A 21,089-nucleotide genomic window follows, 5' to 3' on the forward strand; every position below is an offset into this window, starting at 1 on the left:
ATGGGAGACATGGGTGGGGGCCTGGTGGAGGCTTCCCCTGGTGGCTGGGGGGGTGGGGGTGGTGGTAGACATGGGTGGGGGCCTGGTGGAGGCTGACCCTGGTGGCTGGGGGGTGGGGGTGGTGGTAGACATGGGTGGGGGCCTGGTGGAGGCTGCCCCTGGTGGCTGGGGGGTGATGGGTGACATGGGTGGGGGCCTGGTGGAGGCTGCCCCTGCACTGCTGGGGGATGAGGGTGATGGGAGACATGAGTGGGGGCCTGGTGGAGGCTGCCCCCCTGCACTGCTGGGGGGTGGGGGTGCAGGGGGACATGTGTGGGAGCCTGGTGGAGGCTGCCCCTGCACTGCTGGGGGGTGGGAGTGATGAGAGACATGGGTGGGGGCCTGGTGGAGGCTGCCCCTGCACTGCTGGGGGGTGGGAGTGATGGGAGACATGGGTGGGGGCCTGGTGGAGGCTGCCCCTGGTGGCTGGGGGGGTGGGGGTGGTGGTAGACATGGGTGGGGGCCTGGTGGAGGCTGACCCTGGTGGCTGGGGGGTGGGGGTGGTGGTAGACATGGGTGGGGGCCTGGTGGAGGCTGCCCCTGGTGGGTGGGGGTGATGGGTGACATGGGTGGGGGCCTGGTGGAGGCTGCCCCTGCACTGCTGGGGGATGAGGGTGATGGGAGACATGAGTGGGGGCCTGGTGGAGGCTGCCCCCCTGCACTGCTGGGGGGTGGGGGTGATGGGAGACATGGGTGGGGGTCTGGTGGAGGCTGCCCCTGGTGGCTGGGGGGTGGGGGAGATGGGAGACATGGGTGGGGACCTGGTGGAGGCTGCCCCTTCACTGCTGGGGGGTGGGGGTGCAGGGGGACATGTGTGGGAGCCTGGTGGAGGCTGCCCCTGCACTGCTGGGGGGTGGGAGTGATGGGAGACATGGGTGGGGGCCTGGTGGAGTCTGCCCCTGGTGGCTGGGGGGTGGGGGTAGACATGGGTGGGGGCCTGGTGGAGGCTGCCCCTGGTGGCTGGGGGGTGATGGGTGACATGGGTGGGGGCCTGGTGGAGGCTGCCCCTGCACTGCTGGGGGATGAGGGTGATGGGAGACATGAGTGGGGGCCTGGTGGAGGCTGCCCCCCTGCACTGCTGGGGGGTGGGGGTGATGGGAGACATGGGTGGGGGCCTGGTGGAGGCTGCCCCTGGTGGCTGGGGGGTGGGGGTGATGGGAGACATGGGTGGGGACCTGGTGGAGGCTGCCCCTGCACTGCTGGGGGGTGGGGGTGCAGGGGGACATGTGTGGGAGCCTGGTGGAGGCTGCCCCTGCACTGCTGGGGGGTGGGGGTGATGGGAGACATGGGTGGGGGCCTGGTGGAGGCTGCCCCTGCACTGCTGGGGGGTGGGGGTGCAGGGGGACATGTGTGGGGGCCTGGTGGAGGCGGCCCCTGCACTGCTGGGGGGTGGGGGTGATGGGAGACATGAGTGGGGCCTGGTGGAGGCTGTCCCTGGTGGCTGGGTAGTGGGGGTGGTGGTAGACATGGGTGGGGGCCTGGTGGAGTATGCCCCTGGTGGCTGGGGGTGGGGGTGGTGGTAGACATGGGTGGGGGCCTGGTGGAGGCTGCCCCTGGTGGCTGGCGGTGGGGGTGATGGGGGAAATGGGTGGGGGCCCTGTGGAGGCTGCCCCTGGTGCCTGGGGGGTGGGGGTGCAGGGGGACATGTGTGGGAGCCTGGTGGAGGCTGCCCCTGGTGGCTGGGGGTGGGGTGATGGGAGACATGGGTGGGGGCCTGGTGGAGGCTGCCCCTGGTGGCTGGGGGGTGGGGGTGGTGGTAGACATGGGTGGGGGCCTGGTGGAGGCTGCCCCTGGTGGCTGGGGGGTGGGGGTGCAGGGGGACATGTGTGGGAGCCTGGTGGAGGCTGCCCCTGGTGGCTGGGGGGTGCGGGTGGTGGTAGGCATGGGTGGGGGCCTGGTGGAGGCTGCCCCTGGTGGCTGGGGGGTGGGGGTGATGGGAGACATGGGTGGGGGCCTGGTGGATGCTGCCCCTGCACTGCTGGGGGGTGGGGGTGCAGGGGGACATGTGTGGGAGCCTGGTGGAGGCTGCCCCTGCACTGCTGGGGGTGGGGGTGATGGGAGACATGGGTGGGGGCCTGGTGGAGGCTGCCCCTGCACTGCTGGGGGGTAGGGGTGATGGGAGACATGGGTGGGGGCCTGGTGAAGGCTGCCCCTGGTGGCTGGGGGGTGGGGGTGGTGGTAGACATGGGTGGGGGCCTGGTGGAGGCTGCCCCTGCACTGCTGGGGGGTGGGGGTGCAGGGGGACATGTGTGGGAGCCTGGTGGAGGCTGCCCCTGGTGGCTGGTGGGTGGGGGTGATGGTAGACATGGGTGGGGGCCTGATGGAGGCTGCCCCTGGTGGCTGGGGGGTGGGGGTGATGGGAGACATGGGTGGGGGCCTGGTGGAGGCTGCCCCTGCACTGCTGGGGGTTGGGGGTGCAGGGGGACATGTGTGGGAGCCTGGTGGAGGCTCCCCCTGCACTGCTGGGGGGTGGGGGTGATGGGAGACATGGGTGGGGGCCTGGTGGAGGCTGCCCCTGCACTGCTGGGGGGTGGGGGTGGTGTTAGACATGGGTGGGGCCTGGTGGAGGCTGCCCCTGCACTGCTGGGGGACGGGGGTGATGGGAGACATGAGTGGGGGCCTGGTGGAGGCTGCCCCTGCACTGCTGGGGGGTGGGGGTGATGGGAGACATGGGTGGGGGCCTGGTGGAGGCTGCCCCTGGTGGCTGGGGGGTGGGGGTGGTGGGGGTAGACATGGGTGGGGGCCTGGTTGAGGCTGCCCCTGGAGGCTGGGGGTTGGGGTGATGGGAGACATGGGTGGGGGCCTGGTGGAGGCTGCCCCTGCACTGCTGGGGGGTGGGGGTGCAGGGGGACATGTGTGGGAGCCTGGTGGAGGCTGCCCCTGCACTGCTGGGGGGTGGGGGTGAGGGGAGACATGGGTGGGGGCCTGGTGGAGGCTGCCCCTGCACTGTTGGGGGGTGGGAGTGATGGGAGACATGGGTGGGGGCCTGGTGGAGGCTGCCCCTGGTGGCTGGGGGGGTGGGAGTGGTGGTAGACATGGGTGGGGGCCTGGTGGAGGCTGCCCCTGGTGGCTGGGGGATGGGGGTGGCGGTAGACATGGGTGGGGGCCTGGTGGAGGCTGCCCCTGGTGGCTGGGGGGTGGGGGTGATGGGAGACATGGGTGGGGGCCTGGTGGAGGCTGCCCCTGCACTGCTGGGGTGTGGGGTGATGGGAGACCTGGGTGGGGGCCTGGTGGAGGCTGCCCCTGGTGGCTGGGGGGTGGGGGTGATGGGAGACCTGGGTGGGGGCCTGGTGGAGGCTGCCCCTGGTGGCTGGGGGGTGGGGGTGATGGGAGACATGGGTGGGGGCCTGGTGGAGGATGCCCCTGGGGGGTGGGGGTAATGGGAGACATGGGTGGGGGCCTGGTGGAGGCTGCCCCTGCACTGCTGGGGGGTGGGGGTGCAGGGGGACATGTGTGGGAGCCTGGTGGAGGCTGCCCCTGCACTGCTGGGGGTGGGGGTGATGGGAGACATGGGTGGGGGCCTGGTGGAGGCTGCCCCTGGTGGCTGGGGGGTGGGAGTGCAGGGGGACATGTGTGGGAGCCTGGTGGAGGCTGCCCCTGGTGGCTGGGGGGTGGGGGTGATGGTAGACATGGGTGGGGGCCTGGTGGAGGCTGCCCCTGGTGGCTGGGGGGTGGGGGTGATGGGAGACATGGGTGGGGGCCTGGTGGAGGCTGCCCCTGCACTGCTGGGGGTGGGGGTGCAGGGGGACATGTGCGGGAGCCTGGTGGTGGCTGCCCCTGCACTGCTGGGGGGTGGGGGTGATGGGAGACATGGGTGGGGGCCTGGTGGAGGCTGCCCCTGCACTGCTGGGGGTGGGGGTGGTGGTAGACATGGGTGGGGGCCTGGTGGACGCTGCCCCTGCACTGCTGGGGGGTGGGGGTGATGGGAGACATGAGTGGGGGTCTGGTGGAGGCTGCCCCTGCACTGCTGGGGGGTGGTGGTGATGGGAGACATGGGTGGGGGCCTGGTGGAGGCTGCCCCTGGTGGCTGGGGGTGGGGGTGGCGGTAGACATGGGTGGGGGCCTGGTGGAGGCTGCCCCTGGAGGCTGGGGGTTGGGGTGATGGGAGACATGGGTGGGGGCCTGGTGGAGGCTGCCCCTGCACTGCTGGGGGGTGGGGGTGAAGGGGGACATGTGTGGGAGCCTGGTGGGTGCTGTCCCTGCACTGCTGGGGGGTGGGGGTGATGAGAGACATGGGTGGGGGCCTGGTGGAGGCTGCCCCTGCACTGCTGGGGGGTGGGAGTGATGGGAGACATGGGTGGGGGCCTGGTGGAGGCTGCCCCTGGTGGCTGGGGGGTGGGGGTGGTGGTAGACATGGGTGGGGGCCTGGTGGAGGCTGACCCTGGTGGCTGGGGGGTGGGGGTGGTGGTAGACATGGGTGGGGGCCTTGTGGAGGCTGCCCCTGGTGGGTGGGGGTGATGGGTGACATGGGTGGGGGCCTGGTGGAGGCTGCCCCTGCACTGCTGGGGGATGAGGGTGATGAGAGACATGAGTGGGGGCCTGGTGGAGGCTGCTCCCCTGCACTGCTGGGGGGTGGGGTGAATGGAGACATGGGTGGGGGCCTGGTGGAGGCTGCCCCTGGTGGCTGGGGGGTGGGGGTGATGGGAGACATGGGTGGGGACCTGGTGGAGGCTGCCCCTGCACTGCTGGGGGGTGGGGGTGCGGGGGACATGTGTGGGAGCCTGGTGGAGGCTGCCCCTGCACTGCTGGGGGGTGGGGGTGAGGGGAGACATGGGTCGGGGCCTGGTGGAGGCTGCCCCTGCACTGCTGGGGGGTGGGAGTGATGGGAGACATGGGTGGGGGCCTGGTGGAGGCTGCCCCTGGTGGCTGGGGGGGTGGGAGTGGTGGTAGACATGGGTGGGGGCCTGGTGGAGGCTGCCCCTGGTGGCTGGGGGATGGGGGTGGTGGTAGACATGGGTGGGGGCCTGGTGGAGGCTGCCCCTGTTGGCTGGGGGGTGGGGGTGATGGGAGACATGGGTGGGGGCCTGGTGGAGGCTGCCCCTGCACTGCTGGGGGGTGGGGGTGATGGGAGACCTGGGTGGGGGCCTGGTGGAGGCTGCCCCTGGTGGCTGGGGGGTGGGGTGATGGGAGACCTGGGTGGGGGCCTGGTAGAGGCTGCCTCTGGTGGCTGGGGGGTGGGGGTGATGGGAGACATGGGTGGGGGCCTGGTGGAGGCTGCCCCGGTGGCTGGGGGGTGGGGGTGCAGGGGGACATGTGTGGGAGCCTGATGGAGGCTGCCCCTGGTGGCTGGGGGTGGGGGTGATGGTAGACATGGGTGGGGGCCTGGTGGAGGCTGCCCCTGGTGGCTGGGGGGTGGGGTGGTGGTAGACATGGGTGGGGTCCTGGTGGAGGCTGCCCCTGCACTGCTGGGGGGTGGGGGTGCAGGGGGACATGTGTGGGAGCCTGGTGGAGGCTGCCCCTGCACTGCTGGGGGGTGGGGGTGATGGGAGACATGGGTGGGGGCCTGGTGGAGGCTGCCCCTGGTGGCTGGAGGGTGGGGGTGGTGGTAGACATGGGTGGGGGCCTGGTGGAGGCTGCCCCTGGTGGCTGGGGGTTGGGGTGATGGGAGACATGGGTGGGGGCCTGGTGGAGGCTGCCCCTGCACTGCTGGGGGGTGGGGGTGCAGGGGGACATGTGTGGGAGCCTGGTGGAGGCTGCCCCTGCACTGCTGGGGGGTGGGGGTGATGGGAGACATGGGTGGGGGCCTGGTGGAAGCTGCCCTGGGGGGTGGGGGGTGGAGGTGCAGGGGGACATGTGTGGGACCCTGGTGGAGGCTGCCCCTGGTGGCTGGGGGGTGGGGGTGATGGGAGACATGTGTTGGTGATCAGTAGTGCAAGGTGACATGTGGGTTGGCTGGTGGGCATGGCCATGGTGGATGGGTTGCCTGTGGGACATGAGCAGGGGTGCAGGGTAGTACCCTGTGGTGTGGGCTGCCTGCAGTGGCCGTGGAGGGTGTAGAGGGAACACCTGGGAGGACCCACATGGCCAAATCACGTGTAGCATTCCCCGGCACCACCGAAATACACGTACCCTGCTGAAATCGCGTGTGAATCTTCCCGCGCACCTCGGAATACACGTACCCAGGCCAATCGCGTGTGGAACTTCCCGCGCACCCCGAAGTACACGTACCCAGGCCAATCGCGTGTGGAACTTCCCGCGCACCCCGTAGTACACGTACCCAGGCCAATCGCGTGTGGAACTTCCTGCGCACCCCGTAGTACACATACCCAGGCTACTCGCGTGTGGAACTTCCTGCGCACCCCGAAGTACACGTACCCAGGCCAATCGCGTGTGGAACTTCCCAGGAACACGCGCACACGCTATTTTTCACACAGCAGGTGTCCGTGTTTGTCGGTGCCCCTTTGCACCTCATTTGTCCTAGGGGGCCACTGTATGGCCCATTCATCATGGCTGTATATGGGTGCTTTTTGTTAGCGCACATTTTGGCGCACATTTTTCAGTCGCAGGGGCGCTACCGCCTGCTTTCTTGTGGCGTACTTGTTTGGCCCTGTGTGCGTCTTTGACGTGCGCTGGTTTGCCCTATTCGATTCCATGAATACGGGTTGTAGGCGAGCGTGTGGGCGTTCCGCGCACTTGTCTCCTGTACTTCCCCCGTGACGCCCATATTTTCACGCGTTGTTCCCCATTCCGAGTGTTACGCCCCGTGTTCCGCCTACTTTTGTGATGTGCGCCGCGCTATGTGCGATTTCGCAGTGGCCGTGGCGCACGCTGTTGGATGACCTGTGCGCCGGTGTGCGCAGCGCACATTTTTAGCGCACATCCAATGTTTTTCTCGCGCACAGACTTCCATGAATCGATGTGCGCTGGTTTCCCTGCGATTTTCGCACTTGCACTGCGATTTTTGCACTTTTACTGCGATTCGCACGTTTTGGCACCTCTGCACGGGAATTTTCGGCGCACCTTATTTCCATGAATCGACCCCTAAAGATAAAAGCATTTCTGTTCGTCCAGCAGGCGAATTCAATCAGTCGTATTTAACATACATTTTTCAGACTAAAATCCTTAATCCATTATATGAAAAACCATACGTAATGCAGCAAAAATGATAAACATACTAAAATCCGATGGCTACATCTTTGGTATATAGGTATTAAAATATACAGTAGTTGACAAAGAAGTAAGTAGTTTAAATACCACATAGCACAACCCTTGAAATCAAGCAACTATGCACTTTAAGGACGGCCCACGCATTATATAATGTATAAGGTCTGAGCGTGCTCGCTCCACGCACTCACTGAGGCTGATGTGCGCAAAAGTTGTATACCACACCACTTTCAAGATATTATGACATGGCATTGGTTGCAAAAGAGCAAATACATGTACAGAACGTGTTTCTGTTGTGCATGCATGTTCATGAAGGAATTGTCTTCTAGCTCGGGGGTTTCAGAGCAAGGGTATTACATCTTTTTTACTGCATTTCCAACAGGTCGAAGGAGGCGGTGAATTGTTTATTAAAAACGCCCAGCTGAGGCACGCCGGACGATACATTTGCACCGCACAGACAATTGTGGACAACTCTTCTGCTTCGGCTGACTTAGTTGTAAGAGGTAAGAATATCCCATTATAAACTTGTAATGCACTGCATTTCACTAGTTACTAACTGAAAAACGCCTTGCTTTTGTGACAGGTGTACTAATACTGCAGAATTTTGTCGACATTATCAGCTATAATGAAGATTGCCCAAGCGATCAGCGCAGGAAGTCTTGATTCTATTAAAGACACTAGGCGAGCATTATGCTTTATCTCCTTTAATCTGCTTAACAACAGCTTTTTAAATCTTCCTTTTCTGAAAACAGTATATTTTTTTTTTCACAAGCCCAACTGGCTTGAAAAACAACAAACAAACAAAATAACATGACTGAACATGACTCTGATCCTACATCTAGACAAACCAAACCGTGAGTTTCCACACGGTAACCCCATATGCACTCCTAACTGGATAGTATCCGTAGTAATACTGAAAGGTCTATTAGCCCTGTGATCCCACACAAAGCTGAGATCCAGGGACAAAACAGATATAGACCTAGTTAGGTAATTGGGACAATTCAGTATTTCACAAACAGTTAATATACATAGCTCTCAGGTGGAGAGCAAGTACTCGTTCATAGTAAAATTAAAGGACTGACAAGGAAGCCGGTATAGTAACTACAATAATTTCCCAACAAAGCTATAAACATAGGTTTTTTTTAATACAACAAGTATAGCGATTTTCCAAAACAAAACAAAATTCACCAAATGTTTTCAAATGAATATGTAAGTAACTAGTGTTTACAACATTCACACTAGCACCTTTTTATAAACTCATTGAAGTCTCTAAGACCCATTCCAAACAGCACCATTAGGTTCAATCATTTGCCAACGCGTTTCGGATTATCACAGAATCCATCCTCAGGGCTATGGTGACTAATTGTTCCAATTCTTCACAATATTTCACAATTCAAATCTCTAGAAAGTAACAGAAAGACATAATCACTAATAATTTACATACTAGACCTTAATTCAATCACTAACAATATGGGCTAGAGCACCAACCTTGTAATCCATCAACAATAGGTGTTGTCAACTCGTAGGACCAAACTTTACGGGACCTCAGTGCACCACTCGGACCAGTAGCAGGTAAGTGTAGAACTCTGGGCAATCCGATATCCTACGGGGAGGGAGAGAGTATGCATATATTAAATAGGGAGAACCTAACTTCATGTGTAGTGAATACACCACTACAGACTCAAAGTGACTCCAAGCTCAACATAGAGCAACCCTAAACATGAGGTACAGGGTATACCATTTAGTTAAATCAAGTCTACAGAGGGGCATATGGCCAAAAGAGTCTCATCCCCAAAGTGAACGGTTAAGGCTGTGTAACACTGTAGGGCATGATAGTAAAATGCAAATATATACTTTTGCATGGAGCAGCCAGGCTCCACATAACCTGAGTCCGGAAGCACACAATCATGTAGCGTGACGAGGCTTCGCTCGATTTCATAACGCTACTAACCAACGTTCCAAAATGCAGCGAGCGTCCCAAGACACTCGAATTTGAACGTGAGTATAAACAACTCCTTAACTAACTACACAATGGGCGAAAACGTCCATGCGTGCACTCACCTCGCAGCGAGTGCGATGTATATCGATAAGACCAGCCGTCCAACGCATTCGCAGGGGGCTGTCTGTGTCTGTTGTTTGTAGGTTTCCAAGGCAACGCCGCACATGCGCAGAAGTGTTGCCAGCCGCCATCTTAGAGTGGGCATAACATCAGCCGTATCCAGCAGAGTATGAATTCAAGCCGAATTCTAAAGGATATGTGTTCAAGGCGATACGGCAGATACCGCAGGTACCTAGATCGCACTTGCCTACCAAAACTACGTTGATAACAAGATAAAGAAAGTCATCACATTACGTAGATACCAGGGTAGCGTTACTTCTAAAGAATTATTATTGGAGCCGGAAAGTGCCCTTGAAGAGCCCCAAAGGTAACAAAGTGTATATAATCAAACAGCACACAAAGGTGGGCAACAAGGAAGGATGCAGATCAAAGTCTGCTCGGGTCCTCGTGGCCACCAAATAAAAAGCCGGGCATAGGTAGGGGGTATATGTTAGGCAAAGTCCCTAATAGGGTAATGAAGTGGGCATGGGGAAAATGCAGAACAAAATCTGCCTGAGCCCCATGGCCACCGAGTTCAAGGGAGAAAAAACCGCTGAGATGTTAAGGGAGAGCTCCTGGCAAAGGGCACTAGTGCACCTATCTACGCCGAGCTTCTGAATGCCAAGGCTTATAAAGGTCATGCCAAAGTAAATGACTTCGAAGGTATAGAGAAACGACCCAAGGAAAGAAAGTAGAGGGGATCCCTACCAAGAGATAGAGTCTAGATACACTGCCGCAACAGGAGCACCAAAATCGCCGCAACCCAGCCGTTCACACTCTAAGGGCTGATGATCCTCATATTGCTTACTCAGAATCAACCAAATTCCCACAATTATAACACTGGTCTAGCATTTTCATCAACAATCAAATAAGGTATTACATAGGCGATAGACATCTTTGTCCGTGGTCTGCCCCACTTGTGTCCCCCAAGACGGGTGTCCAAGTGATTCACAATCTAACAGCCGCCTTACATTGTGTTACAGAACACAGCATGCATCTTGATTAAACAGGAGACAATTATTGAGTACAATTCCCCATTATGTCAATACATATTTGCATAGGAACTCAGCATCAAACAACCATAATTTTGAAAGACTCCCAATCTGAAGCTTCAGGTAATTAAACAAAACACATTAAATCAAATTCAAGGTTCATGCCCCTTGGACTGAGGCAATCCAGCAGCTCAATCCACAAAATTTCTCTCTGTTGAAGCTTCCTTGTAATGTCACCACCCCTTGACCCCAATTTCACCTGTTCCAATATGACACATTTCAATTGGGCTACTGTGTGTCTAGCTTCTGTGAAGTGTGCTGCTACCGGTGATTTTGGACTCTTGGTGCGGATATTAGATTGATGCTCCGTCCAGCGTATCTTAGCCTTCCTCGTGGTCATCCCCACATAGTAAAGGCTGCAGGGACATTTAAGGCCGTAGATCACATTCATAGCATCACAAGTGCAAGAATGCTTGAGCCAAATTGGTTTCCCTGAATGTGGATGTCTTACACTATTTCCCTTAATAACATTAGCACAGTGTTGGCAATTCAAACAGGGTATCGTGCCCCTAAATGTACTCATGTCTGATCCCCGATTTTGTATTTCTGCTTTAATAAGGCTACTGCGTAGCGCCTTATTGCTTTTATATGCAAATGTGGGGGTTTGAGGAAAGAGTTGTTGCAATTTAGGGTCCATTTGTAGCATTGCCCAATGTTTCTGTATGATCTTCTTAATTCCCTTACTCTGCGTAGAGTGTGTAGTGACATATACGAGAGTCTCACTGGTCTTCTGGGGTTTAGGGGTAAGCAAGGTATCCCTTTGGATATTGCTCACTCGTTCTTTCACATTTTCAATGAGTGTATGTTCATATCCTCTTTCTTCAAATTTTCTCTCCAACATAGCTGATTGCCGTATGTACTCTACGGGTTCTGAAATGTTGCACCTGTACCGCAGGAATTGGCTCAGGGGGACACTGTCCGGTGTCCTTTGTGGATGGAAACTGGTTGCGAGCAACAGGCTGTTCCTGTCAGTAGTTTTAGTGAATATACAGGTCTCCAATTTCTGTGCTTTTACATAGACTTCAACGTCCAAGAAGTGAATATTGTACTTACTCGTAAGAGTTGTGAATTGAATCCTCGGATGCATTTGATTCATCATTTTGAAAACATTTCTTAATTCATCTTCTGGTCCACTCCAAATACCGAAGATATCGTCAATGTAACGGGTGTACATTAGCAAGTGTCTTGACCATCTTGGCGATGAGATCACGTGTTCATGTTCAAGGAAATACATATATATGTTCGCATAACACTGAGCCATAGCTGCTCCCATGCTTGTCCCTGAAATCTGCAGAAAAAAACTCTCATCGAACTTGAAAAAATTGTTCATCAGAACGAGCTTCGGTAAGGTCAATACAAAAACGCGGTCACCCTGACAGTTCTCTGTATTTAATAGCAACCACTCCATTGCCTCCAACCCTGATTCATGGGCTATATTCGTGTACAAGGATGTCACATCCATTGTAAACAGTGTATCTCATCCTTCAACAAATTGTACTCCTTGTAGTTTTTTCAAAAAGACCATGGTATGACGCAGATATGTCGGTGTATTTTGTATCAAAGGTTGTAAAACTCTGTCCAAGTACTGTGCCAGTGATTCCAAGAGGCTCTCAGTTGCAGCAATTATCAGACGTCCTGGTGGTTTTAGAAGTCTTTTATGAATTTTAGGGAGCATATATAATACTGGTGTTACAGGATGTTTATTTTCCAAAAACCTCTGTGTCTTCTCGGAAATGACCTCCCTCCTCTCTGCTTCATCCAGTGTCTCCTCTATCAGAGTCATGATCCGTGTTGTTGGATTAAACGTGATTTCTTGATATGTTTCCTTATCTGACAGTTGCCGCTCTATTTCCTCCAAATAGTCCTGTTTGTCCATTAGCACAAGTGCTCCCCCTTTATCCGCTGGTTTAAAGATTATTGAATTGTTGTCCAACAGATTCTTCAATGTTTGGCGCTCTCGTGCTGAGAAGTTACCAGATCCTTTACTTTTAAACTGCAATTTCTTGAAATCTTGAAGTATTGCCTTCTCAAAAGTAGACAGAACATGGTTCTGCACTGGCGGGTTGAACATGCTCTTTGGGTTAATCTCAAGGTACTCAGATTCCTCCCCATGTTCCTGAGCCTCTTATTCCAAGCTAGCAAAAAATACTTTCAATTTCATTTTCCTGACCAGTTTAAAGAAGTCAATTTTCTCCTTAAACAGCATGCTGTTGTTCTGTGGAACAAATGAGAGCCCTTTCCTGAGAACCTGTAGCTCCAGACGGGAGAGTCTGTAAGATGATATATTAACTACTATGTCTTCTTCTGTGTCTTCTTCCTGGGGGGATTTCTTTTTTTGTCCGCGTCTGATAGGTCTTTTTCTAAAAACTGAACCTCCGCATCTGTAATAGCAGTGTCACTGGCACCTGTTGGTTGTGCAGTCTCTGGTTCCGTAACGGGATCCAATTCAGTACTGGAGACGTCCGAAGACGTGACACCAGTATTCGATACTCCTGGCTTGGCCGCTTGACCTTGATAAGGTTTATTAGGACGATGCCCGTAGTACTCCTGCCATGTATAGACAATATCCAGCTTGTAGTCAAGCGTGTCACGTCTGAACTTACGTATTTTCTTAGTTTGTAACTTCTGTTTATATCTCTGTATTTTCTGATTTGTGTCGTCCAAGACTTCCTGGAGTTGGTCTGCAGAATAGCAGTTGGTTAAAGACGTCTTGAGGTTCGCAATGTCTTCATCCAAAGATTTCAGACTCTGTGCCAATTCCTCATTTGTAAGGTGTATGAGATCTAAAGAGCACTTATTGAGGATCTGACACCATCTCTTGACAAATGTAGGGTTCTTCTTGCACAGAGTGGGTTCAAGGTTAACCCTCAACCCCCTCGGGATTCTCTGTGCCTTGTAATACTGTGCCAATGTTGATGCGTGGAGTTTAAGGTTAACTTCCTGTCGTATTTTCCACTCCAATTGTTTTATAAGTGCTTCTGGTTTCTCTGATGTTAGTAATTCCTTGCCCGTTAGTTTAATTAGTGATAAGATGCGATTAGCTTCTTCTGAACTGAAGCCTAAGGTCTCAGCTCTGTTGTTCATGGTCTGATCAATTTTTGCAAAGGACATTCTGGTCCATATACTCAATTAAGATATCAGTTTTTGTGTGCCCTCCCAAGTGTGTGGCCGCTAGGGATACTGACAAAAGAATGGGGGGTGAGAGGCACTAACGCGTAAATAATTCACTTGCTAATATTTTTTTAAAAAGGGTATTCAAAACAACTTTAAACTCTAAATCAACTTCAGGTGCAAAAGGGTAAAAGCCACGAGGCCACTCTGAGCAAATTAGACACTAGACAAACAAAACCGTGAGTTTCCACACGGTAACCCCATATGCACTCCTAACGGGATAGTATCCCTAGTAATACTGAAAGGTCTATTAGCCCTGTGATCCCACACAAAGGTGAGATCCAGGGACAAAACAGATATAGACCTAGTTAGGTAATTGGGACAATTCAGTATTTCACAAACAGTTAATATACATAGCTCTCAGGTGGAGAGCAGGTACTCGTTCATAGTAAAATTAAAGGACTGGCAATGAAGCCGGTATAGTAACTACAATAATTTCCCAACAAAGCTACTAACATAGGTTTTTTTTAATACAACAAGTATAGCGATTTTCCAAAACAAAATTCACCAAATGTTTTCAAATGAATATGTAAGTAACTAGTGTTTACAACATTCACACTAGCACCTTTTTATAAACTCATTGAAGTCTCTAAGACCCATTCCAAACAGCACCATTAGGTTCAATCATTTGCCAACGCGTTTCGGATTATCACAGAACCCATCCTCAGGGCTATGGTGACTATTTGTTCCAATTCTTCACAATATTTCACAATTCAAACCTCTAGAAAGTAACAGAAAGACATAATCACTAATACTTTACATACTAGACCTTAATTCAATCACTAACAATATGGGCTAGAGCACCAACCTTGTAATCCATCAACAATAGGTGTTGTCAACTCGTAGGACCAAACTTTACGGGACCTCAGTGCACCACTGGGACCAGTAGCAGCTAAGTGTAGAACTCTGGGCAATCCGATATCGTACGAGGAGGGAGAGAGTATGCATATATTAAATAGGGAGAACCTAACTTCATGTGTAGTGAATACACCACTACAGACTCAAAGTGACTCCAAGCTCAACATAGAGCAACCCTAAACATGAGGTACAGGGTATACCATTTAGTTAAATCAAGTCTACAGAGGGGCATATGGCCAAAAGAGTCTCATCCCCAAAGTGAACGGTCAAGGCTGTGTAACACTGTAGGGCATGATAGTAAAATGCAAATATATACTTTTGCATGGAGCAGCCAGGCTCCAAATAACCTGAGTCCGGAAGCACACAATCATGTATCGTGACGAGGCGTCGCTCGATTTCATAACGCTACTAACCAACGTTCCAAAATGCAGCGAGCGTCCCAAGACACTCGAATTTGAACGTGAGTATAAACAACTCCTTAACTAACTACACAATGGGCGAAAACGTCCATGCGTGCACTCACCTTGCAGCAAGTGCGATGTATATCAAGAAGACCAGCCGTCCAACGCATTTGCAGGGGGCTGTCTGTGTCTGTTGTTTGTAGGTTTCCAAGGCAACGCCGCGCATGCACAGAAGTGTTGCCAGCCGCCATCTTAGAGTGGGCATAACATCAGCCGTATCCAACAGAGTATGAATTCAAGCCGAATTCTAAAGGATATTTGTTCAAGGCGATAGGGCAGATACCGCAGGTACCTAGATCGAACTTGCCTACCAAAACTATGTTGATAACAAGATAAAGAAAGTCATCACATTACGTAGATACCGGGGAAGCGTTACTTCTAAAGAATTATTATTGGAGCTGGAAAGTGCCCTTGAACAGCCCCAAAGGTAACAAAGTGTATGTAATCAAACAGCACTCAAAGGTGGGCAACAAGGAAGGATGCAGATCAAAGTCTGCTCGGGTCCTCGTGGCCACCAAATAAAAAGCTGTGCATAGGTAGGGGGTATAGGTTAGGCAAAGTCCCTGACAGGGTAATGAGGTGGGCATGGGGAAAATGCAGAACAAAATCTGCCTGAGCCCCATGGCCACCGGGTTCAAGGGAGAAAAAACCCCTGAGATGTTAAGGGAGAGCTCCTGGCAAAGGGCACTAGTGCACCCATCTACGGCGAGCTTCTGGATGCCAAGGCTTATACAGGTCATGCCAAAGTATCACCCATCTACGGCGAGCTTCTGGATGCCAAGGCTTATACAGGTCATGCCAAAGTAAATGACTTCGAAGGTATAGGGAAACGACCCAAGGAAAGAAAGTAGAGGGGATCCCTACCAAGAGATAGAGTCTAGATACACTGCCGCACCAGGAGCACCAAAATCGGCGCAACCCAGCCGTTCACACTCTAAGGGCTGAGGATCCGCATATTGCTTACTCAGAATCAACCAAATTCCAACAATTATAACACTGGTCTAGCATTTTCATCAACAATCAAATAAGGTATTACATAGGTGATAGACATCTTTGTCCGTGGTCTGCCCCACTTGTGTCCCCCACGACGGTTGTCCAAGTGATTCACAATCTTAACAGCCGCCTTACATTGTGTTACAGAACACAGCATGTATCTTCATTAAACAGGAGACAATTATTGAGTACAATTCCCCATTATGTCAATACATACTTGCATAGGAACTCAGCATCAAACAACCATAATTTTGAAAGACTCCCAATCTGAAGCTTCAGGTAATTAAACAAAATACATTAAATCAAATTCAAGATTCATGCCCCTTGGACTGAGGCAATCCAGCAGCTCAATCCACAAAATTTCTCTCTGTTGAAGCTTCCTTGTAATGTCACCACCCCTTGTCCCCAATTTCACCTGTTCCAATATGACACATTTCAATTGGGCTACTGTGTGTCTAGCTTCTGTGAAGTGTGCTGCTACCAGTGATTTTGGACTCTTGGTGCGGATATTAGATTTATGCTCCGTCCAGCATATCTTAGCCTTCCTCGTGGTCATCCCCACATAGTAAAGGCTGCAGGGACATTTAAGGCCGTAGATCACATTCATAGCATCACAAGTGCAAGAATGCTTGAGCCAAATTGGTTTCCCTGAATGTGGATGTCTTACACTATTTCCCTTAATAACATTAGCACAGTGTTGGCAATTCAAACATGGTATCGTGCCCCTAAATGTACTCATGTCTGATCCCCAATTTTGTATTTCTGCTTTAATAGGCTACTACGTAGCGCCTTATTGCTTTTATATGCAAATGTGGGGGTTTGAGGAAAGAGTTGTTGCAAGTTAGGGTCCATTTGTAGCATTGCCCAATGTTTCTGTATCATCTTCTTAATTCTCTTACTCTGCGTAGAGTGTGTAGTGACATATACGAGAGTCTCACTGGTCTTCTGGGGTTTAGGGGTAAGCAAGGTATCCCTTTGGATATTGCTCACTCGTTCTTTCACATTTTCAATGAGTGTATGTTCATATCCTCTTTCTTCAAATTTTCTCTCCAACATAGCTGATTGCCGGATGTACTCTACGGGTTCTGAAATGTTGCGCCTGTACCGCAGGAATTGGCTCAGGGGGACACTGTCCAGTGTCCTTTGTGGATGGAAACTGGTTGCGAGCAGCAGGCTGTTCCTGTCAGTAGTTTTAGTGAATATACGGGTCTCCAATTTCTGTGCTTTTACATAGACTTCAACGTCCAAGAAGTGAATATTGTACTTACTCGTAAGAGTCGTGAATTGAATCCTCGGATGCATTTGATTCATCATTTCGAAAAATCCTAAATCTCCCATGGTCCTCCTCCTGACTGGTAGTGCCAGCCTCAATCCCGTGCAGCCATGAGGTCTCCTTCCCTAGTATAAGTCACTGTCAGTCTAGGTGCTTTCCTCTTCTTTTGCCTGTCTTTACGCTGCTAATTCTTAAAACCAAATAGTCTATAACATAGTCTCATAATGAACTTGCTGTCTTCTCTACTCTGGCAGCTTCCTTGGTCCTCCCTGTCGATCTGCTAGAAGCTCATTTTCGAGAATTCTTCTGCTCCTCTCCTAGGTGGAAAGAGATCAAAAATGTAAGGGAGGGGAATTCGTTACAACTCCTTCATTGGTTACCGGTTTGGGGGGAGGCGAGAGGTACAACATTACATATTCGTCTTACAGACGCAGCTGCTGATGGTGGTGTAGGATGCTTGATTGGGAGTGGCTTCCATAATTCCAATGTTTTGGCTGTGTGTTCGTTCGAAAATATTTGTCAGCAATTGGCCCATCTTATCTTTTCCTCGCTGCTCTTTTAGTTTGAAAACGGTACTGTAAAATGCATACTTTTAACCCTTGCTTTCAAAATGTTCTTGGGGGGGAGAATCCACCCAAACCCCCCGAATATGGTTTCAGCTCGCTCGCTACACTCTCGCATGCGCTTACGCCACGCTTATCTCCTGACCACTTGAAATTTTTACCAGTTGCCATTGCTTATAGTTATGATACATTTCAAACTTTACTTCAAATCTGGGTCTCTTGCTAGCAGTGGGCTTGCGTAGCAAATTCCCACACACAAGACGTATTCAAGTACTCCTTTGGTGAGGTTTTGGATGGCATCAAAGGTTGTGATGAAATTGTAATATATGTGTCATCTGTTGCTATACATCATCAACTCTGTGAGAATGTGTCCCATAGGCTCAAGGGACATGCGCTTACCCACAATTTGGTGAAATGCAAATGTCTGCAGTTGAGCCCTGAGTTCCATGGATATGTGTTCAACGAAGTCCCTGTGGGCCCTGAAGAAGCACGTGTCATCTTGGTGGTGGCAAGATTGGCACAAAGCATCCTTCAGGGATACCCAGAATGCACCTATGGCTGATATCAACATGGCCTGTTTCAACCCTTACCTACTGACACAGCTCATGGTGGCTGCCAAGCCCTTTGGTCTTGATGTGGTACTGCTGCAGGAAGTTCCCAAGGACAAGGTGGAGCTGGTAGCATATTCCAGCAGGGCCCTTTTGGTCACAGAATAGAGATACTCCCACACAGAACAGGAGCCTCAGGCAGTGCTGTGTGGGTGCCGTTATTTCCATGTGTATATTTGTGTGCACCAGGTAAAGGTATCTGGTCCTCATCATCATATCCGGCACAACTGCTCAACTACAGGTGGCTCCTTAAGCTGCAGAAATATGATGATCACCTACACTAGCAGCCTAGTCCTGATAATCCAGCTGATTGAGTATCTATTGCACAACCAAAGACCATCTGTAGACCGTGAAACCGTTTGAGGCTTGCCTGATGATGAACATGTCTTTTCAAACCCAGACTTTCTTCCTCCTGTCAATGTTTTTGAGGCAGTGGTCGATGCTACCAGTCAGAATGGCTTCCTGTCATTGGGAAAAGCTGCCATTACATTAGGGAATTGCAGGATATCCCCAGAATTCTGGGTGCATAGAACAACGGAAACCAAGGCATTATGAGTGTCATTGGTGAGCTGTCCATCTACCCAGTAGGCTTAATGCTGTGATGGATGAGGACTCTTTTCTCATCAACCATTGAAAAGAGAGTACTGAAGCTTGTGCACAGTGGTCAAAAGTGGAAGACATGGTTGGAAGGTGCATAATGTGGCCAAGCAATGTCGAGCAGATGGGCCCCACCCATTGGCACACATCAACACCGCTAGTCCCCATGGCAACGAGTAACCATGGATTTGGGAATTTTTCCGTCCTATGAACACATTACGGTAGTAATGGACAAGCATTTAAGATATCCTGAGGTGGAGTTTAAGTAATATCCCTGCTGTATCAGCAGTGATTCTGCTATTTTTAGTTTGGGCTATTAGATATCGTTTGCGACACCTGTATGCCAAAACTATTGTATTAAAGTACAGATAGGGAGGAGTGGCATATGAGGAGGGACAAACAGACTGTAGGCGTTGTTTGGTTATGTGCCCAGGCATCGACTGCTCGGTGGCCATTGCTAATCCCTATTGTCTTTCCCAGCCTGTTTTTGATCCTCCCCTCTCAAAACACCTTCTCATGGGAACTCTTTGAGCTCGCTTTAATCAAGCCTTGCCATCAGAATGTGATGCCAGTGCCAGTGTTTTTTCAAAGCTGTCTTTTCAGAGTTAATTACTTAATTGGAGTTATAAACCCGCCACTAGTGTAATAAACATGTCTTGGCAGGTCTGCATTCAGCCACTCATTTAGAAGCAGTGTCCTTCACTGAAGTCTTGTTAAAACTAAGCATTGACAAAGCCAACAGTTTAGGCCTGTGTATGGGTTTTAGGCATTTGCCACGCACTGTTATTAGATGCCCAGGTTCTAACACCATTTTGAACCTGCTACCATCAGTGTCCAGTTAGTACCATTACGTCTGTGCTTGGCAAGTGCCTTTCCTATGCCAACACAAAAACCCTAACTGTTGCCATTGCCAATACTTGTTCTGGGAAGTGTTTGAACTACTTTTTAGCTCTGGCTAAAGAGAATTTACTCTCTGTCAGAGCTCTTGCAAGAGTATGAAAAAGGGGGTCTGGTGAACAATGGTTGGTCTGTGAAGCAGAGCGGTCGCATCCTAACTAAATCTACATTTGCAAGACAGTTGTCTTAGAATGTGTCCCGCATGTATGGAGAGTGAGGTTAAAGTACAGCTCCATGTACTAAATGCATAGTGTTTAACTCAAATATACTGTCATTCAAAGCACTGCATTTTTAGGTCTTTCGGTGACCATATATTTAAGGAAACAGTAATATCCAGGTGCGGGTCTGTGGCCAACAGGGTGTGCATGAAAGGGTCCTGCACCCAATGCACTGTGCCAAAATGGCCAGCGCCAAGAGGACCAGCTTCAGGAAAATCCATATCCGTGTTGGATTCTAAAATCACATGTGCCATCTAGTGGTATAGCTTGATCTTACCATGTTATGTTTTTGTGTTTATTATACCATGCACGGTTGCATTGGTATGGTCTCTTGATGCTACATTAGTGTCACATGTACATATTAAGAAGTCGGATGATCTAATGTACAAGACAAGGGTGCTGTCTTTAACCTCGTAACTAACTCGAGGTACACTCACTCGCTGAGCCCCTCCTACCTGGATTCCGGTCCAGACACTCCACCAAAACAGAGCTTATCCACATCACCAATTCACTTACCACGGCTCACCGCTCTCACCTCTCCTCCATTCCCAACCTTCAAGACCTTTCAGCTGCCTTTGACCCTGTGGATCAACCCCTTGGCCTTAAAACTCTTTCCCTCTCTCTCACGCCTACTTCTGTATCGCCTCCCTAACACCCCTTCCTTTGGGTGTTCCTCCAGGAACAGTCGTAGCCCTTCTCATCCGCACACTCTCGAACTCTTGCGGCATGCATATTTGCTGCTTTGGCTTTAACCATCAACTCTTTGCTGACAATACTCAGATATTATCCTCCTTGCCCACCTTCACCCCTGCAATCTCCAAATGCATAACCAACTGCGTAACTGTTATCCCTCACTGGGTGGCTCTACACTGCCTTGTGCTACACTCTCCAAAAAGCGGAATTCATCTTTCTCCATTTCTCCTATAGCAACTCAGCCCTCCCTCTCTCAGCTCTTTCTCCCCTGACCCCCTCAACCTCACAACCCTGGCTTGCAACCATGGGGTTCTTGTTAACAACAAATTCAAACTCTACCAGTTCATCATGGCCCTGCCGCCACAACCAAACTCTACCAGTTCATCATGCCGTCTGCCGCCGCAGCCAAACTCATCCTCCTAAACATATCTGCCTACACCTTGGACACCACTCAGCTAAAACAC

At 51.9% G+C, this 21,089-nt stretch overlaps 1 protein-coding gene across 5 annotated transcripts in view; it reads left to right on the forward strand.

Annotated features, from left to right (window-relative positions):
- The window catches only part of CNTN1 (contactin 1), a 1,316,193-nt gene that overhangs the window by 994,742 nt on the left and 300,362 nt on the right, over positions 1-21,089 (forward strand). For all 5 annotated transcript variants that reach the window (XM_069627984.1, XM_069627985.1, XM_069627983.1 and 2 more), the window contains one exon: positions 7,526-7,646. In XM_069627984.1, the coding sequence (XP_069484085.1) occupies positions 7,526-7,646 (121 nt within the window). The remainder of the gene's footprint in view (positions 1-7,525; positions 7,647-21,089) is intronic.

The sequence above is a fragment of the Ambystoma mexicanum genome, chromosome 12 (assembly GCF_040938575.1).
Source record: "Ambystoma mexicanum isolate Mex_15411 chromosome 12, UKY_AmexF1_1, whole genome shotgun sequence".
In the NCBI taxonomy this organism is placed as follows: Eukaryota; Metazoa; Chordata; class Amphibia; order Caudata; family Ambystomatidae; genus Ambystoma; species Ambystoma mexicanum.